General features: G+C 41.4%; 3 protein-coding genes across 4 annotated transcripts; 1 reads left to right on the plus strand and 2 right to left on the minus strand.

Annotated features, from left to right (window-relative positions):
* Positions 1 to 1507: 1507 nt before the first annotated feature.
* On the minus strand, positions 1508 to 20036 carry wnt3a (wingless-type MMTV integration site family, member 3A). Of its 2 annotated transcripts, none has more exons than XM_058068231.2 (4): positions 19248 to 20036; positions 11375 to 11616; positions 4988 to 5253; positions 1508 to 4115 (listed from the first exon to the last, which is right to left on the minus strand). In XM_058068231.2, exons 1-4 carry the CDS (start codon positions 19256 to 19258, stop codon positions 3636 to 3638), a joined length of 999 nt encoding a protein of 332 aa, XP_057924214.1. In that variant the 5' UTR covers positions 19259 to 20036; the 3' UTR covers positions 1508 to 3635. The 2 variants fall into 2 exon arrangements, with proteins under 2 accessions (XP_057924214.1, XP_057924215.1); XM_058068232.2 differs by lacking the exon at positions 19248 to 20036 and adding an exon at positions 17191 to 17416.
* LOC131126068 (proproteinase E-like) lies at positions 19262 to 20335 on the plus strand (the record flags this gene model as incomplete). The annotated part of the gene is made up of 5 exons (XM_058068234.2): positions 19262 to 19440; positions 19503 to 19628; positions 19699 to 19835; positions 19910 to 20052; positions 20129 to 20335. Coding segments are annotated over 5 exons (792 nt in total), but the record flags the coding sequence as incomplete, so codon positions are not given.
* A 172-nt stretch (positions 20336 to 20507) lies between these two features.
* wrnip1 (WRN helicase interacting protein 1) lies at positions 20508 to 26059 on the minus strand. The gene is made up of 7 exons (XM_058068229.2): positions 25420 to 26059; positions 25061 to 25255; positions 24396 to 24634; positions 23319 to 23527; positions 22147 to 22302; positions 21988 to 22067; positions 20508 to 21924 (listed from the first exon to the last, which is right to left on the minus strand). The coding sequence occupies exons 1-7, from the start codon at positions 26020 to 26022 to the stop codon at positions 21655 to 21657; spliced, it is 1752 nt and encodes a 583-aa protein (XP_057924212.2). The 5' UTR covers positions 26023 to 26059; the 3' UTR covers positions 20508 to 21654.
* Between the last annotated feature and the right edge of the window lie 722 nt (positions 26060 to 26781).

The raw sequence follows: 26781 nt of genomic DNA on the forward strand, positions 1-26781 counted from the left end.
GTGCTCATTTAGTTTAGTCACTGGAAACTGCAAAAACAAAGCTGCATTGGACACATCAGTGCCCTGTAGTTACTACTCTGGTTTTATCTGTGAGGAAACTGTAGTACTGTAGCATACAATGTGTCATTTCTGTGTCATGCATATAAGTTATGACCACCAAGTACTAGTACCTAGTACCTGCTTGTAGATAAGTGCCAATACTATGATTTATTGATACATATGAAAAGAAAGTATAGAAATTTGGGATGAAAGTTATGAGAACAACATGTTGGTGGGGATGAGGTTTTGTTTCTTAACATAATAAAGAAAATTCAACCAGTTGGCGAGCATACACATTTCAGCAATCTGCATTGAATATATTGCAGTACGCATGAATGTGAAGCACTATGACTTTTAGAATGGCATCCACCCAGGAGGAGGTTGCAGTATGAATGTTTGGATGTGATAATGGGGGCAGATTGCACCGAGAGCCCGGACTCTGGGGGTGACATTGTTGTGGGCCTCAAAGACTATCAGGGATCTGCGCAGGCTGAGCCGGAGCACTGGTGGGATCTATTCACTACTAATCTACCTTTGGGAGCTTCCCTTTTTTTTCTTCTTCATCCATGAAGCTTAATCTACTCCTAAATTCTCATTGCTAAGATTCTTTTTTTTGTTTTGCTTCCTGTAGAGTCTCAAACAAATGATGAGTGCACCTTTTTTTTCCTTCCACTGACAAATCCATCTTTTTGTGTCTGACACTCAACATTACATTTATTTTTCATTTGGATGCATCTTTTCAATGACACGTGCTATGTAAGGCCCATTGTTAACACATCTATGTGCATGTGTACATTATAGGAAATATGATTAAAGTGGGAATAAATTGATCATTGCACCACAATAAAGTTGCAATTATTGGATTGTGATTATTGATTTTGAATCATTAATCCGAAAACAATTAAGTAGCAATTCGCCACAAATTGAGTTGTTAAACTGCAAAAATAAATTCAGAATATTACAAGAAAAACTATGTATTTATTTATTTATTTATTTATAAATCTTTTCAAAAATCTGTAATTTAGTAAGAGAATAAAGGCGCAAAAAAGTTTCAAAAGTTTTCAGACAAGAATTATGTTTAACATCATGATATTCAAAATTGAAGTCAAATTTCCACTTAAATTTCTTCTAATATTGACATTGTAACATTTGTGAATAATATATTATTCTTATAATATATCATGTTTTATTATTATTATTATTATTATTATTATTATTATTATTATTATTATTATTATTAACACATATTTTTATCATTTTGAATATTTTTGAAAGTATAATACATTGTACTCATTAAATACATATTTATCGGAGGAAATACATAATAATCTGTAATTCATATTTCCACAATATTATGATGGTTGTAGTTGTTACTAATATTTTGACTATCACCATAAGGTGACCATAATAATGGTGTTCAAAGCCAGAATAAAAGGTCAGTAATTTTATATTTGTATTATATATTATAAAACTTTTCCTTAGTAACCAATTCATTATTTCACATGACCTTCCCAGAGCAACATTCACAACGCACACTTAACAATACTTAGCTTGTTTATGTTGTTTTATTTGTGTGTTACAGAGTTGAAAGGTCAATGAGGGTAGAGGATGCAGTCGTCAGTGTGAGTCTAGACCAGCCATGAAGCCAACAAGGCGTACATACAGTGTTGTGAGTATTCATTATAAAGACAATCTAACAAAAAAAGAACATTATTTCTGTAAATATATACTTTCACATACTAATATATACAGAGAAAATAAATAAATGTAAAACACGCATCCATAAAAACACTAGTATGTACAAAACTTTGGACTTAAAAAGAGAGAAATGAGAGCTAGAATTGAATAATCTACATAAAAAAAGCAGTTGTGTTCTAATTGATATTGAGGAATTGAGATGTACCGCAAAATACTCACTGGTCATTTTATTAGGTACACTTTCTCAATCAAACTGTACTGTATGATACCAATATGCGTACCTAATAAAGTGGCCATGTGTTGAAATGACCTCTCGAATCAGCTTTCAGTAGTTTTTACTTACTTAAAAAAAGTGGTGGTGAGTCAAGTTAAATTAGAAGCGAGCAACAAGTCAAATCATGTTTGTTCTCATCAGCAACATGACTACAACAGCAACAGGAAACTAATACAAATAATGACAAAAGTCTACTTTGGTCTATTTAGTTAAAGTGTATGCAACAATTAGTTCAAACTTCACATTTTGCTAAAAGACACTTCTTTCACAGAAAGAATCCACACAAAAACAACAACTATACAAAGATTTGCACCTAAGGAAAGACTACAACAAACAAGATTTTGTTTACTCAGCAGCATTCGGAGATAGGGACCTTTTTTTTTTTTAAGTGAACGCTGCTTGTTGTTATTGAGAGAACAAGAAGAAGGCACAGCTTAAAACACAACTTTTGCTCTTTTCCTCACTACAACTACACAAAAGACACACTTTGTTACAGTTAGTGCTTTTTGCAGGGAATGTTTATCAGCACAAAAGCATTAGGGCCACACTGAAAAGATGATTTAATGGCCTCACTTTAAAGAAAGTCGTAAGAGATGAGAATTAAGTCATAATATTACAAGAGTCAATTCGTAACAGGTCATAAGTCAAAATTGGAAAATACATACTTGAGTGGTAATATTCAGAAATAAATTCCGAATTTTAGAATGAAGTCGCAATATTAAACAACAAAAGCTACATATTTTTTTGTGAGTTGAAATTGTGAGAATAAAGTCCTGACTTGTATGATAATGTCAGGATTTTTCAAAGAAAATGACATTATTTCCAGATAAAAGTCTCTTACCAATAAAATAAAAATCTTTACTTGTCACCGCAATAAAGTCCTACTGGAATGGGAATAAAGTTGACATATTGAAAGAAATATATCCCAAAATATTGCAAATTCTTTCTAGTGTGGCCCTAACACCCCTTCATAGTAAAAGAAAGAAGAATGGTGGAAGTATTTGTCCAATATAATAAAAACTGCACGCCATCCAGTTATATGAGACATGATTAATACTGATAAAAAAAACAAGGACAAGACATGCTTCATATGACTCAATGGACACAAGTCCGGGACTAGTCTTGAATTTTCTCTGCTCTCAGACCACCATAGACTTACTGGTATATGCCTTTGGTTGTAAGACTCCATACTGTTCTATAAGGTCAAAGACTGAGTATGTTCTTGTCTTGTTCAGCTTAAAAATGGGAGACTTTGTAAACAAAACGGCCGCTTGAAGACTACATTCACTGAGGAGACGCTCTCGCAATTCCATTGTTAGTTGACAGACACAGACAAAGGTGGACGATACAGTAGTTTTGTCCTAAATGTTTCCTTTTTGTGACTTGATAGAATCGGTTACTTTGCGGAAGTCAAATACATACATAGAAGACAGAGACAAATATTTAAAAAAGCACCAATATGGTGTTGACATTTACCCAGCAGTCCTTTGTGGGTCAGTATGAGACAATCGTGTTATTACATCAGCACCGCAACACCTCATCGTTTCATACTTGAGTGTTCCACCTGATAGATTCCATGGACAGAAGCGTCCAGTCCAAAGTCCCTGTGTCCCAAAACTTGTAGCTATTTGCAGGTGTGGACGTCATAGACCCTGACGCACTCCTGACAGCTGACATAGCAGCACCAGTGGAAGATGCAGTGGCACTTCTCTTTGCGCCGCTCGGTCCTTGTGTTGTGGCCACGGCCGCAGCACAGCAGGTCGCAGCCGTCGATGCCGTGCGACGTCAGGTTGCAGATGCGATCGCGCGTTCCAAAGGAACCTGTCTCGGGGTTGGGGTCGCAGAAGTTGGGCGAGCCTTCGTAGTAGACGAGGTCGCGCTCTGTGGGGGGTTTGAAGTAGTTGTACCTGGGCCTCAGGGTCTCCACCCAGCCACGGGACTCCTTGTGTTTCTCCACCACCATCTCTGAAGCGCTGTCGTATTTGTCCTTCATGTAGTCGCCGATCACCCTAAAGTCCGGCTGGGACCACCAGCACGTCTTCACCTCGCAGCTGCCAGAGAGTCCATGGCATTTACACTTCAGGAAGATGTTGTCATTGAGGGACTGGGGGGGGGGGGATAAAAAGAATGTCTTAATAAAGATCAATTCTCTACTGCAGGGGTCTCAAACTCAATTTACTTGGAGGCCACTGGCGCTAGGGTCTGGGTGAGACTGGGCCGCATCAGGTTTTCAAAAAAAAAAAAAAAACGCATTTATGAAAAACAAAAAAATTAAAAAAACTTCGATTTTGTTCCAATTCTCTACAAGAAAAGCTCTGATAAAACATTCCACTGTTCTCAAATATCTTACTTTTTATTTTTCTACACAAATAAGATGAAAAATAAATAAACAAATCAAGAATAAAGAAAATCAATCAATCAGTAATAAATAAATAAATATAATAATAATAAAATAGCAAATAATAAAAACTTAAGAAACCACATATAGTTGGTGGGTAGACAAATTATTTTTTTCAGATTAAAATGAACAAAGCATTATTAGAGCCCTGTAGACATGACAAAACACGACTATAGTCACATTTATACTTTTTTTATTTACAACATATTGCGCAACTGCAGGGTCTTGAGACACATGCTAACTCGCAAACTAGAGAGCTAGCGACCTAAACGGTAGCCTTCAAGTTATTTCCTTTAAACTTAAATAGCCAAAAACTTACCACTTCCACACGGATAGGGAGGATAACTATTAACAGTTATTTAACCTTTAACATGAACATTAATCAAACGTAATAATTTTTTCTGGGTACATGATACCATACAGCATCTATATCAAACTTGCGTGGGCCACACTAACATTAAACTTTCATATCAAGGCGGGGGCCTCAAACTAGAGTCCTGCGGGCCACATTTGGCCCGCGGGCCGCGTGTTTGAGACCCCTGCTCTACTGCAACACAAGGAGAAAGTGGAGATCTCACCGTGCGTCCTGCCTCGTTGTTATGGCGATTCATGGCTGACCGTGCGTCTGGGCGGTTCTCCCTGGCATCTGCAAACTCTCTAGACACCATGCTCCCAAAATCCACGTCTTCACTACAGCCTCCCCACTTCCATCCTTCCCCGGGGGGGCCCTTGTGACGTGTGTCGCAGCCGCAGATGGTTGCCGACCCTTCTGCGCAGGCTCTGGTCACAGCGAAGGCTACTCCGGCCGAGGCGATGGCGTGAACGAACGCTGACTCTCGGGTGGCTAGAAGGAGATGTACACGTAAATATGGAGTTGCTCACCCATTTACTAGCAAGAACAGCCTAAACTCTTCTGGACCAGACCACCCCAAACCCTAATCTTCACTCCAAACGCCATCTACACCCTCATCAAACCTGGTACTAAATCTACCCAAACCCTAATCTTATCTCCTACTCTAACATTCCTACATGGTTCATGGGATATGCCAAACAGAAGTTAGACCTAAAGCCCTAAACCAGAATCTTCACCATAAACTTACCCCTGAACTCAAAACTCAAACCCTGACGTGAACCCAAACCCTAAAATAAGTACCTATCCCCACCAACTTGGCATCAAACGTAAACCTTGCGTCACTCTTCCTAAACCCTAACCTCATTAAATTCATTCATTCATTTTCTATAGCTTTTTCTCACGAGGGTCGCGTTTTTGGAATGTGGGAGGAAACCGGAGTACCCGGAGAAAACCCACACATGCACGGGGAGAACATGCAAAGGCCACACAGAGATGGCCGAGGGTGGAATTGAACCCTGGTCTCCTAGCTGTGAGGTCTGCACGCTAACCACTCGTCCGCCGTGCCGCCCCACCTCATTAAATGTTTGGATGTATAACCTAAATTGCTCAATTGAGATCAATTGACCTACATTGAGTGAACCTCTTCGCCAAAGGTCATCGTCGGAGTTGACCACATGTTTCGGTAGCATCCACAAAAAGGTGCCAGCGTGTGCCTTCATTCATCCCAGACATCAGTCGTCATGTCTGAATAACACCAGCCAGGCTTTTGTCTCTCTCACCTGACATACTTAACTGATGACTCATCAGCCATCATGAGAGGAAGACACAAGGCTGACAGGCCTATCATTAAAAGACTCAATTAAGCTTTGCCAAAGGTTACAAAATGGTCTCAACAGCGTCTGACGTAGCAATGATGTATCTGTACATGATGTATCCGAATAAGGTCATTTCATTGGAGGGAGGGGGGCGGGGGCGTGTATAAATGCCTGCATGACGGGTTAAAAAAAAAAGAGGTATGATTGCATGTTCCTGTTGAAGATCAAGAGTGAAGGCAGGAGAAGAAAGGAATAAGTACAAAGCTAAAGGCAGAAGGAACTCCTCCCTTGCAGCAGGTTCCAACCAGTTTAAGGACTAAAGGGCATTAGACAACAATGACGCAAGAGAAAAGGCCCACTGTCATCGTCCACCACCCACTTCACACTGCTACTGTATGCTCGCTAGGCTGCCACTAATCAGGCATCCTAACCTTATGCACTTTGTACTACACTACTGCCAAAGTACAAAAGTACGTGAAGGCATTAGATGTATAGTCTCTAGAAGTGATTTTATTGTTTTGTAGGGTATCCCGATACTTTTTCCATTTCTGATCTGATTCTGATATTGCAGCCTTGAATATTGGCTGATAGTGATATCCGATATCAGCCCAGATCATACTTGTACTATGTTTATTAGCATGGAATGTTAGAAAAATGATAAAAAACAGAGAATCAAAAACTGACCCATTTACGTCTTGATGGCGAATAGTTTTATCGACAATAGGCAACATGTAGCGAGCCTCGACGTGCTCAATGAAGCGTTTAAACTCGACATTACTCACCACTAACATGGGTTGGCTTTTCTCTGTTCCAGCCAATGCCGTTTTACTGTCCTGTGGGTGTTTCTCAAGCTTTGTAATTGTAATTGTAATCTTTGTTGATTGAATTAAACGTCCGCGGTTCTTGTGCATGACAAGTTTTGTACTCAACTGCAATATATTTTTCAGACTTTACAAAAAATACAGCCACATCCCTCCTACTCCTTGCTAAACATGTTACCTAGCACACATGTTGTTGTGAAGGGCTGCTTCTGTATAGAAGTGCTGGCACAGAGGAATCAGAGCATCAATACTGCTTGGTAAAGCAGAAGTATACTGAATTTTGAATTTTAAAGTACAATACAGTAAGTTTGAATGTCTATCTTTTGTTAAAATATTTTGTTTTGTTAAAAACACTGAATCATTGGTCACTACACAGTACACAGTTGAGTAGGATTTCTCTCAAAATTGTCATGAAATGGACAATGGTATACTGCTTTGCAATATATTATTGAATTAAAGATTTATTAAAAAACACATATTTTTCTATGCGTCATCCACACACAAATGTAGGTTTTTGTCCTTTTGGAAACCTCTGGCCAGGATGAAAATTTTGGAAATTTTCAGTTTTAGCGTATGCACGCAGACTGCAAACATGGAGCATTTATATTAAATACATTTTACTGACAAATGTGAAATAAACAATCGAAAAGTAACCCAAAGAGTCCACATGTGTCTTCTCCTGTGAATTGCCATGTCGGTTATGGTGTGTCTACAGAAATGACATCATTGGCGCTTCTGATTGGTTAAAATTGCCTTACCAGTCCATGGCTGCAACACCGCCATTACTTTGGCATGTGCATGACAACCTATGAATGCGTATTAGTGTGAATTGTGTGTAGATGGAGATTTTTGTGACACCGGAAAGGGGCAAATGTGGGTTTTTGAAAATATCCATGTTCGTGTGGACATAGCCTAAACAATATGTGTGGCTCTATTACAGAACCCTGAGGAGCACCTCTGGTAGGTGTTACTTGTTGCTTGGATGCTGCAGAGGATAAGTGAGGTCGGGGAGGAGCAGCGGTAAGGAAAAGAGGATTATTTTGAGACAAAATGAGCAAAGGTGATGCTAATCCCAGAGGTTAGCTATCTGTGGGTTTCTTGTGAAGCTACGAGTTATTCCAAAACAAAGGTGCACTTTAATGTAGAAGTTAAAGTTTGTGAAGCGGCTGTCTCCATTCTTCTAAAAATATTTGGACCATTAGCATGGAGTTGACCTTTGAGGCCAATTACACCAACTATAACATTTATTTCACCTGCTCTTGCATTAGTTCCACCACTTGGTTTTAAGACTAATTGATGGCGTTTCATGACATTGCATCTCCCGACAGCGCTTCCCCACCAAACTTTGCCAAACCCCGGGTAGGCCAAGTGGTCCCTACAACCTGCTGGGGGGTTGAATCCCCTATTGTGCCTCCACTGTCACGCTGTGTTAGTCCCACAATGGCTCCAGATATTTTATATGAAATTTGCCCTGGCCAGTGATTAGTGGGGACCAAGTTAAGTCATAGCAACAGAGAACTATGCATTGGCTGGACCCTGCTTGTCGGCAGACGGGGAAATCCCTATTCAAATGGTTTAATAAAACAATCTAAAGGGCGTGTGAATGGGGAACAGCACTTTTTCTCCTGCTTAATCTCATGGTTGCAAAGATATTGTGCTCCGAGCTGTGCCCAGCAGGGAGCGGGGCTAAGGTCCCCCCATCAACTCCATTTGCCACACCCCTTCTTTCTTTCTTACCGAGAGTTAATGATATACTGGCGTGCTAGCTTCCCTCCCCCAGCATGGTGAGACATACGTTTCGTGAAAAGCCGAGCCTTCTTAGCTCATCCTAAATACTTACACTTTCTCATTCTCAGGTCATAGGTCGTGACCCCGGCCTTTTCCCTATTTGGTTAAGGAGAGGATGCATGATTTCAGCTTTATTGATAATTTGGGTGCATTTCACTGCCATCCACAATCCTAATGTGACACATGTACATACATGTCTTTTTTTGGGGGGGCCGTTCTAAAGACATAAAAAAGATAAAAAGAGACATGTAATTAATGACACATGTATGCCACCTATGAAGCATGCTCAAACCTCCAATAATGTTTTATCATTTTACATGTAGTAACAGGTACATTCATGATAACATGGAATTTTTATAGAAATGTGCCGTATTTTGGTCCGTTTAAGCATTACCTAAACTACATTCCTGGACATATTGATTTTAGACTACACCTAAAACCTTTTCCTTACTGAAAAACAAAAACACAGCAACAGTAGCGGCAGTTCCAGCATGTAGCATCATCATTTGGTGGTGGCCTGAGGCAGTCTGAGCACGGCGCTGATGTGCTAGTGGCTAAATATGCCAGTAACAATGTAGCTAGGTTAATATGCATGTCAACTTATAAGCGGAATAAGCGATTCCCATTAGGTTTTTAATTTTATATTTAGAATGCACAGAAAAAAGACTGACATAAGTGTAGTTTTCATTTGAGGTGGAGGAGCGACAAAGCACACCTACACCTGCGATACCTGTGAAGTTATGATGGTTTCATTTTTTTAAAATCCTCACAAATTCTGTCAAATGAGTCACAAGGCGCAAGCTGGTTTTCTGTAAATACCAGGAATGCCGAAACGTTCTGGGATCAGCTCCTTGCGCTGAGAACACCTGCACGGCTATCTGTTGCCTTTCATCACGGGCAGATTCCTGCCGTGCATGTTTTGACACTTTACTTAATGCAAATTAATGAGCGCTGACGCAGACGCCGCCCGGAGGCAGGGCCCTCGTGATTTGGGGTGTGGACTGAGACAGAAGATGATTGACAACATGGAAACTGTTTGCTCGCATGATGTTGGCCTCACAATAAGCAGAAGTTGTTGTCCTTCTCCTGTGAGTTGAGGGCAACTATAAAGACGCCTGGGCTCCATTTTGGAGCTTTGGCCCAAAAGAGGTAGGAGGAAATGGACACACTGCAGTCTGAATTGCAGACAAACAGACACCAGTGAGGACAAAGGACCTGTAGCACAGACAAACAGCAGCATCAATCAAATCCGGTGAAATGGAAGCCATCTCCTACTAAGTCCTATCAAAGGGCTGGGAGCTCCCGAATCACTCTGCTTGGCCTTTGACAAAGGCACTTAATCCAGCTACTTTGACCTCTCACATTATTAAGGGCTTCACTGACCTTAATCCAATCAAAATGATCTAGTGAAGCCCCGTCCATTGCCTCCCCTTTTCCACTCAGCTCCTTGGTAATTTGGGCCTGAGGAGGGGTTTGGGGGTGGGGGGCATTTTGCTCCAACAAAAGAAGAATCCCTCTTGCCTCCTACTCATCCTCAACCTCCTTGTTATTGACTCAAGAGTTCATTAAAGTGTTTTGAGGTGAACGATTAAAGCTGCTGTTTGCAAAAAATGTTGCAAACCTTTGGTAGCTATATCATTGCTGATAAGGTCTCTTCATTACTTCCCAACAAATTAAAAACGTTTTATTACTCCATTCCACTCTGACCTTTGGTCACCAGGAAACATCATTGTTTGCTGCCCATTGTTCAAATCTACCAGAAAAATTATAAGTGGATCATCATTATACTTTGGACATTTACTGTCTGCACTTTTGCACTTGCAGTTTTCACTTTCTGACGTCGAAAGCACACAATTATATTCTGAAAAGGATGCTAATCAGTGGCAACAGCGTCAAAATGCTACTACAGAGGATCCCCGCACATTCAGCATTCACAGCCCTGCACATTTGGTCTTCAAAAGCCATTTTCCCCCACAGAAAATGCATCTCATTCACCCTAAGTCGGTAAATATTTAGTACACTTTCATAACATTTGTAGTATACAGTACATGTACCACTATTAAAGTATAATACTTTAAATAAGTGTGTGAAACATATCTCGGCCTTCAATATTGTTTGCTTATGTGGATAGTGAACAATAGCAATTGAAGAGAGAAGATTCTGGAGCTGACTCTGTTGTCATTGTAATTGTAATATATACTCTGGGCGTATTAATTACTTATTTTTGCCATTCACTGTTAGACATGGAACGTAACTCCCACAAAAAGCAGGGATCTATTCTTGTACCCATGATATCAAAGGTGTAGGTGTTCCCAAAAGTCAGACTTGCTTTGACTTACTTTGACCTTTGTGTGCAAGTTGCAATTAGTCATCACTGAACGTCAACATATTTGGTAATGGAGTCTGAAATGTTGTATAAGGCGCTTCAGAGGATCACGCAGCAGAACAATCACAGGGGATTCCCTCCCAAAGAAAAGCAGACAGCAATGCAGTTTGATTGTATGCGTTATTTGAGGCGTAGCGAAGTCTTCGTTCTATTTAAGTAGGGATTTACATCAGCGTAATGACTGAAGCACGCGGGAGGATAAGCACTTTTTTTTTCCTCCTTGGGTGTCATTAAAAGCACATGCAACAGTAATACAAATAATTACCATAAAAAGCACATGCAACAGGAATACAAATAATTACCTTTATCCAACACTGGCCCGAAAATGGCTAGATTGTCATTGACGGTGGTGCAGTTCCAGCGTCGGCCTCGGAACTGGTGTTGGCACTCCTGGATGCCGATCTTCACTCCTTCTGCCACGCTGGGCATGATCTCCACGTAGTTCCGGCAAAATCGCAGCTGTTTGGGAACCAGCCCCGGGATGCTACTGCAGAGGATGGGTTGTGTTCCCAGCGAAGTGTACTGGTGGCCCACGGCTAGCGACCTAAACAAACGGAATTAAAGTTATTAGTCTTAGCAAAGAAAGCAACTGTTCTTCGTGGATTTGTGATGAATAATTTTCCAATCAGGGCGGCACGGCGGTCAAGTGGTTAGCGCACAGACCTCACAGCTAGGAGACCAGGGTTCAAGGTATGAATGTGAGTGTGAATGGTTGTTTGTCTATATGTGCCCTGTGATTGGCTGGCCACCAGTCCAGGGTGTACCCCGCCTCTCGCCCGAAGACAGCTGGGATAGGCTCCAGCATAACTAGTAACTAAACAAAAATATTTAATTGTGATTAATCACATTTTGTAGCTGTTAACTTGGAATTAATACATTTAATCATATACTATAAAAATAAATTCTACAATAGTAGGGGAATTTTTGTGGTTAACGATTCGATACACAACTACAATGATAACTACGTTTTATCAAAAGGGATAGATAGACAGCTAGGAGACCCGAGTTCAATTCCACCCTCGGCCATCTCTGTGTGGAGTTTGCATGTTCTCCCCGTGCATGCGTGGGTTTTCTCCGGGTACTCCGGTTTCCTCCCACATTCCAAAAACATGCTAGGTTAATTGGTGACTCCAAATTGTCCATAGGTATGAATGTGAGTGTGAATGGTTGTTTGTCTATATGTGCCCTGTGATTGGCTGGCGACCAGTCCAGGGTGTACCCCGCCTCTCGCCCCAAAACAGCTGGGATAGGTTCCAGCACCCCCGTGACCCTCATGAGGAAAAAGCGGTAGAAAATGAATGAATGAATTTTTCAATCAAATTCTACCATTAAGTCACTGTTTAACCCCCTTCCCCCACCACACTCACACACCTTGCAGACACCTGGGCCTTTGTGTGGAGTGCAATAGGAGTGCTGCTGTCTGAGATAAAAGTCCACAATGCATGTCCAAGTCTTCATAGACCATAAGCTGACAAGCGGAGAGATCTACACCTTGTTATTAGCCAGCCGCACACTTAACAGACCCCCAACTTGGGCTAATAAGAGTGCAAACCTTATGTTGAAACTTCAGAGAGTGTATCAAGGCTAACACACACACACACACACACAACATGATTCCCCCACCTCTCCTCCGCCTTCACTCATTTTTTTTCCTTTGAGGATGAAACAAGTGTGAACTTGGTGTACTCATTACATCCTTGCTTTTATTCTCCTTCTATCTTGCTGGCTTCATTACGTCTGCCAAGTGGCAAAGCAAGAGGCAGAAGGTTATGCTTTTACCTGGCATACCTAAAAAACTAATTAACGGATGCCTACACAACTTTAAGGAGGGGAGTGGCATATGTCTAGGAAGAAGCCATTGAAATTGGAGATAGTAATTCAGGAATTCTCCAATCCTCGGAAGACAGTGGGAATGGTGGTTGTCAAGCACTGAGTGTATCGACGTTACCACACTTCTTTATCAACATACTCAATGTTGGCTTTCTTATCAATATTGTCAATAATCGATATCGATAATAATGTCTGATGAACACATTATGCTTCTTCTACTGGATGTATTTCACAAATAAAGAGCACAGTGAAGTTGATGAGGTCTCACTCGCAATATTATTTATTGTTGGCAGAAAACATTCATTTTCTACTGCTTATCAATAACGAGGGTCGAGGGGTGCTGGTGTCTATCCCAGCTGTCTTCAGGCAAGAGGCGGGGTACACACTGGACTGGTCGTCAGCCAATCACAGGGCACATATAGACAAACAACCATTCACACTCACATTCATACCTATGGACAATTTGGAGTCACCAATTAACCTAGCATGTTTTTGGAATGTGGGAGGAAACCGGAGTACCCGGAGAAAACCCACACATGCACGGGGAGAACATGCAAAGTCGACTCAGAGATGCCCGAGCGGAGAATCGAACCTGTGCTAATTATTTAAAACCTTTTAAAATATTGTTTTTGTTTTTTTTATTCATTGATTTATTATTTACTTTTATAAATAATTATTTCATTCATTCATTCATTTTCTACCGCTTTTCCTCACGAGGGTCGCGGGGGTGCTGGAGCCTATCCCAGCTGTCTTCGGGCGTAAGGCGGGGTACACCCTGGACTGGTCGCCAGCCAATCACAGGGCACATATAGACAAACAACCATTCACACGCACTAAATAATTATTTGTATTTTTTAATTGTATTTATTGATTAATCCATTCATTCATTTTCTATGCCACTTGTAGATTTGATTATGGTCACGGGGGTATGCTGGAGCCTATCCCAGCTGACCAGCCAAATGCAGTACTTTTTCTATGGATAATTTGGAGTCACCAATTAACCTAGCATGTTTTTGTGCACAGAAAACAATGATATGATAATAATGTGATTCTTATGGCAATACGAGCCAATTTTATCGTAAATCTTGACGTATAAACTACATTTCTTTGGGGTCTTAGGTCTTGTCTTAGGTCTCAATTAAAACGACCAGCAACCAGATATCCGTTGTTAAAACCTGCTAGCGTTAACTGTAACTTGTCTATTTGTGTTACTATTTTCTATAAATACATGTTGACTTGAGCTTATCGACTTACCAAAATCAATATTATCTACACAAGTCACGGCACAGATGAATTATTTAAGAACACACTGACTATTATCTTTGGCAAACGCCCTGCAGGGGAGCTGCAAAGTGACTTTTTGGCACATCAACAGACTATTAAAGTCAGCACTAATCTGATGATCCATCCTTGAATGATAGCAGTTACTGTAGCACCCACGTCAAGGGTATAGGAAGAACCCCAGCACGGGTGCCATCTTTGGCTGTTCACTTAGCTTGCTATCTGTTGACCTTTGGTCCGGAGACTAATCACAACAAGATAAGCAACAGTCCTGACACTGGCTTCAGGCGTTTTCCTGTAATAAAAAAAAAAAAAAATCCCAGTGGAAAGCCAAATGACCTCTTTGGTTGACAGCTTCAAACATGCTGACCTTGAATACCTCCATTACGCCCTCAGATGATGAGGATGACATATAAATTGCGTGTTGGAATTGGAATTTTAAGATTACATTTCAATGTTGTCAGGTGACCCGGTAAGTGAACTATGGTTTTATTTGCCCTCCAGCGGGTGTCAGAGCTATTTGTCACATTCGCTCTAGCAGAATTTCTTGCTTCATTCGTACAGACGAGACCGCTTCAGTAAATCATACAATCAGAAAATAAATATCATGGAGGAAACACCGGTAAACTGGTAAACTCTCTTTGTCGCTCCATACACAACTCCACCCACCCAACTCCTAACAACACATCAATCCCAGCAGAAACCACTAGAGTCCCCATCCCAAAAGCAGACCAGACTTTTGGTTGGCATCCTCACACGAATAACAAAAGGGGAAAAAAGGAAGCTCATGTTGACCAATTCATCAGAATACTCATCACCGTGATACTGCAGGGAGGGGGAAATAGGCGCCGCAGGCTCACATTTTTAAAGAGGCTGCCCTTGTCAATCATGGCTTCAACTACCGCCGCTTCTTTTCCTTTTGGAAAAAAAAAAGTGTGATCCCTCTTAAAAAAATACTCTACTCTGCAGAACTAACTCATAAGTTTGTATTTGGGAGTTTAAAACACCAATTACGTGGCCGATTGATTCTGTGGTATGCATCGGAAAACTTAGCGGGACAAACGTTTCAATATTGCAGATGGAGGTAAAAAGTAAAAAAACCCAGAAGATCAATCCAAGTCAATCCACATTTCTTATACTAATATGCTCCACAGTAGCCGGCCTTGCGCTGGGCTAATGCAGTGTCGCTTCATAACTGGTTGGGTTATGATGCATAACGTGCTAATCTGATGTACTAACGTGGAACAATAAATCCCAAGAGTCGTCTTTGATTGCAGCATCAATACAAATCTTAATGCATAGAGCTTGCACTGCCAGTAAAAATATCATACTGCTCACAACACAATATTAACCAATTTGTTCACTTCCTGCTTTCCTAATATAGTTACATTTTTTTTTCATTTTTTTTTTAATTTTACGAGGTGATATGACCATACAATGACATAATGGGTACCATAGTAACTGTCACCAGGATAGTAGTATGATAACAATGTTTTATTAAGTGCTTATTTCATTTTCTTGTTGATTTTTTTCACACTTTTGTTTTTGTCAGGAAGACTCTAAGTGAAGCAACCATCACATCCAAGGATTTGCCCGGGTCCCCTCTCATAAGCGTGTGCAGTGCAAGTTTAATGCATATTTCAGCAAGCCCAAGCAGGGTGCTTCAGAATTACCACTTTACTTGCGGGCCCTGGGGCCTTGGAGCCGATTTTGACATCAAGAGAATATGTTTGGGAAAAGGAATGTGCGGCGAGCTTTCACCTCCAGGTATTTATCTTCTAAAAGGTGGGGTGGACTCAAGAGGGGGGGAGGAAAAAAGGGGTGGTGGGTGGCTTTTTTTCTTTTAGCGGGTGCAGCCAGGATGAGAAGAGACGCTGTGGAGAGCTCGATGACCGGGGGCTGACGTGGGGTGCCTAAAATCCACCAAGCAGGTGCTTCACAAATATGATCGAATCCCATTGTTTGACTTTTGGATCAGTTGTCACGAAAGAAACAAATAACTCCTCCTTCTACAATTACGTCAAAGAGTGATTGTTTGCACTGGTAGCAGTCCTTCCTTTTGAATCAAAGACCCACCCTCCGGAATCAAACCATCAACAGTTAGCTTGGAACTCGCTGCAGCGATCCTGCTATGACACAATGGAAAACATTTTCCATTGTGTCATCATATCACAGACTGACATCCTTGTTCCTCAAACAGGATAATAGAACATTAATATGACCTTTAAACCTTAAGAACCAGGAGCAGCGGTCCTGATGCAGGCCAGCTCTCTCTTTTTTTTTCTCCCCCATCTCAGGCCCATATGTTATATCAGGATTTCCTTCCAGCTGAGCACATAATGACTTTCTCATCACCCTCACCACCAGGGCACCCGTTACAGGAAGGATACACCCAATATGTAACCACCCCCAAATATTGAATCATTAAATAAATAACATGCAAAGTAGGGATGGTATGAAAACTGGCAAACCTGGAAGGGTCAGATTAAATTAATTGTGTTATTATGAGTGTCCCGACTGTACTTTAACCTTTCCTAATACTATAACTGAATACTTCCAGAGAAGGGGGTCTACACCTTTTATTAGATACTTAAAGGGGTGAAGAGCCGTGTTACCTGGCAATATCTTCTTAAGAACATGAACAAAGATCACAGAAATACTGTAGAAAAGAATTGCACCAATGAAATAACAACATAATGATAAACAAGAGGAGTTATTGTGTTTGTAAAGGCTGACTTGGATATTTTGGGTATAGACAGGCTGACATTAATGTCAAGTCCAAGCATCCTAAAGGTGGATGTCCAAACTTTGCACCTGCTGCTCTCTTGATAAAGCACCTAAATCGGTTAAAGATTCCCTATTATTATGACAGTAAAGGTGTTACAAATAATACTAAACCATCACAACAGCAAATGTATAATATCAACCCTCCCCAAATCACCCTCTATTCTCATATGAGTGACATGATTCCACATGTAAATAAATAAATGATAAATAAAATCCTTACCACCATATGGGATAACCTGCCATGACACGTGTGATCCCGCAGAGCAACAAGAGCAAACATCCAACGAATATCATCCTTAAAAGTTGCAACCAAACTCTCCAGGCAGCAGAACTCTGATGCTGCGCGCCCTGACGCGCACACGTATCGGAACCAAAGTGGTCAAAAAAAAAAAAAAAAAAAAAAACACAATCGCGCACACTAGTGTTGATGATGATCTTTATCTCGTCTCCAAACGGCTCTCAGGCAATCACTGAGCGGCAGAAGTCTGCAGTCAAAAAATTGAAGTTGTTTCCTTTTCTTTTTCTTTGCGCAGCCAATCATCAGGTGGTTATGGCCGAAGGCAAAAAAAAGGGTTTCTCTGTTCTCGGCACAAGCAGCCAATGTGAGCATGTGTGTTTTTTTGGAGCTGATTGAGAAATGCAATGCGTGTGATGTATAATGTTGTTTAAAGGGGACAGAGGGGAGGAGGCTCCGATGGGGGGGCTTTTAAATAGACATCGGAACCCCCGCGGATTGCGTAGCTATAACAACCTGTCCGGATTTCACTCCCTGGCTTGAAGCTTCTAAAATGCAGAAATAAATATGTGTGAATTACTCGGCACCATTACTGACGTCTACAAGGCTTTTTAGCTGCGCCTTCAATACCTAATTAGACACCCCCCCCCCCCCACCACCATCACCACCACCACCACCACCAAGCGCGCGCGCACACACACAATCATTGGATAAAGAATAATACATGAGTTTTATTTTAATGAGACTGTATTTTAAAAATAACTTCAATAAAACAAATTACATAATTTATATGGAAATGTGTTCAGACAAGTAAAAAAATTACCTAACCATGTACTTTACAAAATCTGGTTTTAATCACAACGTGTTCTTTTTTTACTTGCCTGAAACGATGAATACATTTTTAAAAAACGGTTTTATTTGGTCAATCCCCAGACTTTACGATTGAAAACACTAAAACTACTTAAACGGCAAAAAGAGGACACAAGTAGTTAAATAAGAGGCTAAGCGCTCTCAATTAAATGCTATACAAATGAAATAATCAATGTCTTTGCACAATAAGGACAGTAGGGGGCGCTAAATCAACGTGACATGATAAGTACCTGTAATTAGTGTTCATGGGGTGTGTGATGATACATTTAAATATAGATTAAACCAAACTAAATAGTCCATGAAATGTCAAACACAATACTGTATTGTGTTTCTATCGTTTTTCGTTGTTGGTACCTCAAATCACTGCTCTTTTACTGGTTTAAAATGGGCAATTTTGTACAGTTTTGACCCATCCCCAATGTGCAACAAACTACAGTTAGCTAGGCTAATTATTGGAATGTTTGCAGGATATTTTGCTGTAACAACCCATATTTAAGATCAAATCAGTTACTTTTGATACTGACAGGTTGAAGGTAATGTGTGTTTTGATAGTGATTTAAATCGTGTTTTCTCACTCAGCAAAATTTTTCCTTGTTTTTTACATTTTTTAATTTCATTTTCTCAATATGAGTGCGTAATATCTGACATGTCATCCAAATGCCGCTCAGGGGAGATATCAGCACCACCTAGTGGACATAATCAGGTTTGTTGTCTACAGTACATAAAATATGCTACGACTTAACTCCTCAAACTGTATGTTTGATGCTTGATGTGATTGATTTAATAGTTCACTAATGGACTAAAAATGAACCGTATGAAGACCTGAATTACCTTTTGGAAGATAAGATAGATAATATATCTCGTACAGTATACTGTATAAGTTGTTTGTAATAATAGTATTCCCATTTAGTATGAAGTGCCCATATTGTCACTGCAGTAAGGTTGTAAGTATGTAAAAGGGAATCCCTGGATTGTGTTATTGGGAACAGAGCAGTCCCAGCACCTGGTGAATAGGGGAAAAATTCCCAGGCTGCTATTGCCATAAATAGCTGTGCATGATACAGTAAGCCTGTTCTTTTGGCTCAGTAAGAACATGGAACTGGCGCTCATCTTCCTGTTCCTCATCACCACCGGTGAGTTTTAAACTTTGTTTTCAAATTTCAAAATCTGACCTTTGACTCATCTGCCTGAAGTGTCCAGTTGCGGGGTCCCCAGCTACCAGCCCCACACCGGCCGTGTGGTAAATGGCGTTGAAGCTCGTCCGTACAGTTGGCCGTGGCAGGTGTCTCTGGAGTCCTTCTATCCAACCTGTGGAGGAACCTTAATAGCTCCAAACTGGGTCTTAACTGCTGCACACTGCATCACGTGAGCTTCCTTTGAGACATTCACATAAATGTGGTCAGCACTAACTTGGGTGATTCTTGCAGGTTCCACACATACCGAGTGTTCTTGGCTGAGCATGACATGAGCTTGGTTGAGGGACCCGAACAGTCAATTCGGGTTGAGAAGATGCTTATTCATCCAAAATGGAATGACAACTGCGTGTCTTGCGGGTAACGTTGTCATCCCCTTTGAAGACCACATCTGGATTTCTGCATGTTTTAAAAACATTCCTTTTCATAGGAATGACATTGCCTTACTTAAACTGGAGCAGAGTGCTGTCATCAGTGATAAGGTGCAGCTGGCTTGCCTACCAAAGCAGGAGGACACCCTCACCCACAACCAACCCTGCTATGTCACAGGCTGGGGTCGCCTCTACTGTGAGCTAGCCAACACCCAAGTTTAAAGTCAAGCTCTACAAATTTTTTTCTAATTTGTGTTCCCTTCCTTAAAGCCGATGGGCCCCGATCTTCTACACTACAGCAAGCTCTTCTCCCAGTGGTGGGCCACAGCATCTGCAGTCAGAGCGAGTGGTGGGGCAGCTCGGCCAAAGAAACCATGGTGTGTGCGGGAGGGGACAGCAAGTCAGCCTGCCATGTAAGAGGAGTTTATTTTTTAGTGAGGGATGTTAAATAAATAAAGTAGGCAGCGAAGCCATATGATCATCTTACAGGGTGACTCTGGAGGCCCTCTGAACTGTAAAGGCAGGGATGGCAGATGGTACGTCCAAGGAGTGACCAGCTTTGTAGATGGACGAGGGTGTAATACTCTTCGCAGGCCCACAGTCTTCACCCGGGTGGCTTCCTTTGTCCCTTGGATCACGCAGGTCACAACCCCGAATTACTTAAAAAAAAACTATTCAATATTAAATAGCTTTTAATGACTTCTCTATTCTATCTTTGCAGACGATGGCCCAAAATTGATTGGTTTCCTGTATAATAAAAGAACAGAATATTAGTTTTGTTGTATTCTTCTACTGTTAAGGACACAACATTATGTACACCTATACCAGTAGTCTACAACCTATTCGTTTGTTGTGGGTACAGCTGGTTTATGCTTCTGTTTAATCACTATCTCGTCTCTTGTGATGCCATCATGAGACTTTCAAAGTGATGTGCCACAGTTGAGTGTGTACAGTGCAATTCTCCTCCAAAGTGCTAGGGGCAGTGTTTTCTGGTGCGATAACTTGGTGAGAAACCATGATGCTGCTCAACTATTTTGCTTGTTACCTTCCTTTTTCTTGAATGAACAATGGCACATAAAGCAACATGGAGAAAACTGCTGGAACTGGAAGTAATCAATGTGTTAGAACACTTGTATTGCGAATGTTGATCCAAAATCAGTGAAGGCTTAACAAACATGACTATTTGTCAGATGGCAATAGGTTACAGCGCCACTAAGACAGAAAAGGAATGGAGCCGTACAAGAAACTATGGCTCCAAGTGGGTTTAGATTTGTTGAACAGGCCTAAATGGTGCTTTTGATGCTAAAGCCAACCCCTGACCTATACCATATAATAAAGCTATGTCAATATTTTACTTTACAAATAGAATAATGCTTCTTTAATGATTGCTTTTTAATCAATGTCATTGTCATACAAAAGTGTTGAACTGTGCTGCGTCATCCGGGGAGGTGTTTCTGATATTTTGGTTTCCTTGATTAGATACATGAAATGGGCAGAATATGATGAAGAATACTAAACAACTTCAATCTATAACCATAACAATACCCATATTGTTAAATTAATAGCTCTCTGTCAAGCATTTCTTCAGAAAGATTGAATCTTCAGTATAGCTCTTTGCATTGGCTAAACTAAATTGTGACCCATGATTATGTCAGGGGCTTGAAAATCGTGGGAAATGATTAAATCAGTCAATATTTATTTTTTTAAACTTGCAAGATAAAGAAAAAGCAACATGCCTATGTGTATTTAACAAAACTGCATGATAGTGATTATTACACATTATCATGAAGTTGCAGCATTTCTAGTTTTATATTTGACTGTGTAGTTTATTTAGAAGATATGTCATTCTCCATCAAGGCGAGTAGACTGGAGATGGGAATAAGCTGAACATAACTTGAAGACGAAGTCCCAGATGTTAATGGATGTAATGTTCAGTGTCGTTTTGCCTTATGAGGATGCGACGGACATTCAGTCATTCCACTCACAGGTCCCTTCCTAATCTCCTACAGCAAACGTCACGGCCCTGAGGGCCTCCAGGTGAAGAAGTCAACCCCCTGCAGCTCTTCGGGCAAGTACTCCTGCTCCACTGTGGGATCGTACGTGTAGCCTTTGCCATATCCCAGCTGCTTCATGAGGCGGGTGGATGCGTTGCGCAGGTGGATCGGGACAGGAGGCATGGGGCCTTTGTGGTTCCTCAGACAGTCCTTCACGTTATTGTAGGCCATATGAACCTCCATGGATTTGGGCGCTCGTGAAAGATAGACCACACACTGAGCCAGATTGACCTGTTGAGCAGGAATAGAATAAGAAATAACAAACATATTATTTTTTAAGTGTTGCCAACCTACCTCACATTGAGGCATCCCAATGAAGTGACAGGCTTGGAAGGTGGACACAGCTTGAGGAAGAGCAAGGGGATCTGCAAGACCTGAGAATGAAAAGAGAACCAAATAAAAAGACAAAAAAAACATACATCTGCTCCAAGGTAGATTATTTATCTTTCATACCCACATCCTCGCTGGCAAAGCAGACAAGCCGACGAGCCACAAAGAGTGGATCTTCGCCACCTTCCAGCATACGCCCCAGCCAGTAGAGGGCAGCGTTTTCATGGGAACCTCTCATGGACTTATGCAACGCTGAGATACAGTTGTAATGCTCCTCACCTTACACACACACACACAAATGCACCCTGTTACATATTAACTATTATCTGAACAAATGTGCAATCAGCTAACAGCTTTGTCTCCTCATTCTTAGTCCAGCACACTCATTTCTGATCTCAATGCTGATGTGATGAAACCAACTCATAAAGAAGTGTAGGTTTTAATCTGAGCTATTCATCAAGCAGGGAAAGAGCTTTTCATCGCTGCATAAAAGTGGCACCAGTAAATCTCCATGTCTCAGGACAGCTGAATGTTATGTAACGGGTCAACTCAGAGGACTGACTGACCAGTGTGGGGAGAAATAGTGAGTGAGTATTCTCCACAGATGGTCTTTCTCCAGTATTCAGCCAAATGTATGTTACATTGAGTCCTACATTTGAAGTGTGATGAACAACTAAAAGCTCATGTTGCCTCATACTCATAACATGACGTTTGCCACGAAATAGGTGCTGGCATGTTTAATTTCAAGTGGAACAGTATTCTAAAGGTGTTTCTAAATTTCATTTTGTTAGGTTTAGTTCACGCTGTATTTGCACCTCAGACACGAATGTGATGAGATGATTTGCTTTGTGAAGCAAAAAACACAGCAGGAACCTTTTCAGGAATTGTCCTATTTAATGTGGTATTTTGAAATAGCCCCATGCATTAACTTTCCACCAAAAACTATTTAAGTAAAATGGTTCCAGTAACAGATTAAAAAGTTCCTGATGGGCAATGAGGTCTTTTTCCAGAAACATCTAGTTTCAGGAATTTTGTGTAGTGTGTGTGCTGTGTCCCTTTTTTCCAGGAGCACTTTGTAAACAGCAGACCACATCAAATAACAAAATTGATAAAACAGCTACTTAAACCATCAAAAGGTTGGCTCTAGCCATCATCCCAGGTTGTATGTTAAGTTGAAATTAAATACTTTGGGAAGAACGGGCAAGCCGTATTCAAACACTTGGCGGACCGGATGTGGCCCCTGGGCCATAGTTTTCCCACCCCTGGATTAGTGGAACACATGAGGAGCAGCTTACCGGCACTGTCGTAGAGAATATGAGACCTCTGGAGACCCTCCTTGACATGTTCTTCCTTCACAACTATTTCCTCCGTGGAACTGTCTGGTCCTAATAGGCCAGCCTGAGCCTGAACAGCCAGCTGCAGACTGTTGAGCCCTGCTCGCGCATCACCGTCGCAAAGGTAGGCAATGGTGTCCAGAGCTTTTTGCTCGATGTAAATCTTTGGACTGAGAACACATCAATACATCATATTTAATAGTTACTGTGGTAGCAAGTGTTCCAAGCAAACAGCTCTATTTAAAAATACACCGGACGAATAAGACCTCTGATGTCGGAGCCAAAGACTTCTCATCCTCTAATCTCATACTGTCATTAGCAACAAGCCCCCCGGAGGGCGCCACTGTTTATAGTGCAAGCATCTCACTTGTTGACAACAGAAGACTTCGGTGTTTGTACTTTCTGTTTACTCCAACCTTGGAATGGAAAGCTAAAGCTATGGACGCATTTCAATCAAATCCCCAGAAACCAAGACGTCCTGGATGACTAGATTTTTCCATGAACCTGATTGGACTCATTTACTAAAACAAATTGTCTACAGTAATATCAGCACAGACATACAATATATACAACGGACAAGGAACACAACAAATCCAGTAAACCCGACACCTGACACAGCACACTAAGGTTGGTAAATGCTGCTCGAGACTGGACAGATGCCTAAGACCACCTCAGTCTGGTGCAAGTCCAACCTTTTAATGTGGACATGTGTGATTTGTGATTTGCTTCATTCTTTCCATGCCGGGCAAACAATACGGTCAACAAATCTGCCTGACGCTCAGCATCACATTCCATGTGGAGCCAGCAGCCATCCTCACACTTGCTGTCTATGACTTGTGCGTAAATCTGATCTGTCAACACATCATACAGCACCAGAGCTGAAGGGATTGTGCTGGCCCCCGCTATATACTCCTCCCATAAATGATCCAACCAGGCCTTGCTAATCCACAGCAACAGAAGACAAGAGCACTCCACTAAGGAATTTTGATTTGTGCTGTGTTATCCAGTCAGGAGCAACCTCCCGTGAGGAGCACTCACTTGTTTCCATTCGTTTGGTCAGTGTGTTTGGGACTGGCTTGTTCCTGTTCCAGCACTCTTATCCCGAGAGCAGCCACGGCCCGTTCCAGGATCGAGCCCATCGCCTCCACGGAGAGCTTCTCGAGGACAAGCACCCTGCACCTGCTCAGCAGAGCGGAGTTCACCTGGAAGGACGGGTTCTCTGTGGTGGCACCGATCAGAGTGACAGTTCCGCATTCTACGTGTGGAAGGAAAGTGTCCTGGAGGAAGATGTGACAGTGACCAACTTCTAAGGTGACATTACGGGACAAGTTATACAGTTTTGATTCACACGGTCAGAGAAGTACTTATGTAACAACATATTCTTGGGCAGTAGGGTGATACTGTGGTGAACATGGCTGCCTCACAGTCTGGAGATCCAGGTGTGAATCTCTGTTTGCATGTTCTGTGTGGGTTTTCACTGAGCACCATGTGAATGTGAACAGTTATCTATGTGTTCTGTGATTCACTGGCCAAACATGACCCCAACGAGGACAAGCGATATAATAAAACAGATGGATGAATTGTATTAATGTGGCTGTATCCGAGTGCTAAGGTTTTTCTAGCATGTTTTTGCTTTGTTGTTCAATAACTATGAAGAACTTCATGAAGCAGAAAACAGACTATTGTGTGTGAGAATATTTCACCTGCTGTAATTTGTTGAAGCGGTGAATTTCATCGACAAACAGGATGGTCTTCCTCTTGCACAGGCGCAGTTCGTTCTCAGCTTGTTTGATAACTTCTCGCACTTCGGCGGTAGAAGAGCTGGTGGCAGAGAGCTTTACAAAACGAGCTGTGCCCTTCTTCTTACTGGTGCTGGCTATGATGTGAGCCAGAGTGGTCTGTATTAAAACGTATGAAGCATTCATAATGGAAATTATTGACAATTAGTGAAAACATGGTGATACATAAGTATATATTCAATCTTGTTAATCACTGTTGGGACTTTATAACCACAGTCAGCTGCATGTTTCGTTTTCTAATGGTGATGACGTCAGCAGAGCACCTTTCCGCATCCTGGTGGTCCCCAAAGGATAAGAGAGGGTATTTCCTGAGAGTCCAACATGGTTCGCATGAGGGTCTCTTGGCCCACAACTTTACTTTGACCAAAGTATTCTTCCAGCGTGTTTGGTCTGAGCATCGCCGCCAGTGGTTTATTTGACGTCAACAGGGTCCGGAGGTTGACAGTCTGTGCTGCGTTCAATGTCTGTCCGTCAAACTTCTTCCGCGTTCCCACGCATACGGCTTCAGGTTCGGCTGGCAAACTTCGCTTAACTCCCTTATTGCAGCCTGGTTGTTTGTTAGTCAATGAAGCGTATGTGTCATTTTGTAGTGGGACTTTACTCTTGTTTCCGTGGAACATGGAGAATACCCCCAAAGAAGTGGAGGGCGCTGTAGAGTGGTTACCACTACCGGGGAGGTGTGGTGATGCTTCGGAACAAAACTTCTTCATAGGCGGCCCGCCGCTGTCCGTCAACAAACTGTTGTCAGTGTCGCTCTTTAGCAGACAAATGTCGAGGTGACCGTTAATAGCGTCAGAATTGAAGTCTTTAAAACAAACCGGACACTGTACGGAGCCAGGTGGTGTGGCTGTCGTGTCGCTCGCCATCTTGCTTTTCGCTTAACAGTGCACTTGGTCACGTGACCAAAGCACTAACACGCTAAACTTTGCACTGTTTTCTCAGAATTGTATTAGGGGACATGGAGAGAAAAAACAATGTGTCTGATAAAAGAAAAAAAACGCAAATTTTTGAGAGCTCTCGCAAAAGTACTGCGACATTTCTACAAATCTTTACATGAAGAGCATTCATTGCACTTCCGCTACAGCCCTGTTCAGAGCGGATGATTACATTGAAATTTCAAAATAAGAGAACCTCATTCGTTGAGTTTCTGATATGACAATAATCGTAATTATACGACAAGCAGTGCACACAATTGATAAAAATCCTATGAAAAGTCAACCATTTAATGTACTAGTACTAGCACTCGACGAGACGTGTTTCCAGACTAGGACCGGATTGATAGCATGTTATTTTCAAAAGAGTGTGAAGGGGGCACTGACCGGAAGTGTGGCATGTAGCTTCTCATAGTTTTACGGGATATCGCAAAAGTTATTGCTTTCTCTGGCAAACGTTTTGCAAGCTCTCGCAAAAATGTACATATATTTTTTACCCATCAGTTTTTATTCTCCGTGTCCCCTCGGGGGCTCTATATTGTATAACTGTTAGACCACTTTTTATATTTCAATTACAGACCAAACGTTTTTGCATGAGATACATAATTAGCGCTAAATCTGGTATGTATTGTTGGTGATGTGTGTTGAAAATGACGAAAATACTCCAAGTCCGTTCATGGTAAGTGTATTTTC

Source organism: Doryrhamphus excisus, linkage group LG6 (assembly GCF_037039965.1).
Source record: "Doryrhamphus excisus strain RoL-2023G ecotype Guam linkage group LG6, RoL_Dexc_Guam_v1.1, whole genome shotgun sequence".
NCBI lineage: Eukaryota > Metazoa > Chordata > Actinopteri > Syngnathiformes > Syngnathidae > Doryrhamphus > Doryrhamphus excisus.

Bases quoted from the DNA above. Each gene is read 5' to 3' on its own strand.
- wnt3a (XM_058068232.2), bottom strand. From the start codon at position 17,264: ATGATATTCGTTGGATGTTTGCTCTTGTTGCTCTGCGGGATCACACGT. The intron at 11,617-17,190 runs GTAAGGATTTTA...CCGTTTGTTTAG, and splicing joins GCAGGTTATCCCATATGGTG to GTCGCTAGCCGTGGGCCACC. The intron at 4,116-4,987 runs GTGAGATCTCCA...CCCCCCCCCCAG, and splicing joins ACAACGAGGCAGGACGCACG to TCCCTCAATGACAACATCTT.
- wrnip1 (XM_058068229.2), bottom strand. From the start codon at position 26,022: ATGGCGAGCGACACGACAGCCACACCACCTGGCTCCGTACAGTGTCCG. The intron at 23,528-24,395 runs GTGAGTGCTCCT...ATGTGTTCTCAG, and splicing joins GACCAAACGAATGGAAACAA to TCCAAAGATTTACATCGAGC. The intron at 22,068-22,146 runs GTATGAAAGATA...TTTCATTCTCAG, and splicing joins CTTTGCCAGCGAGGATGTGG to GTCTTGCAGATCCCCTTGCT.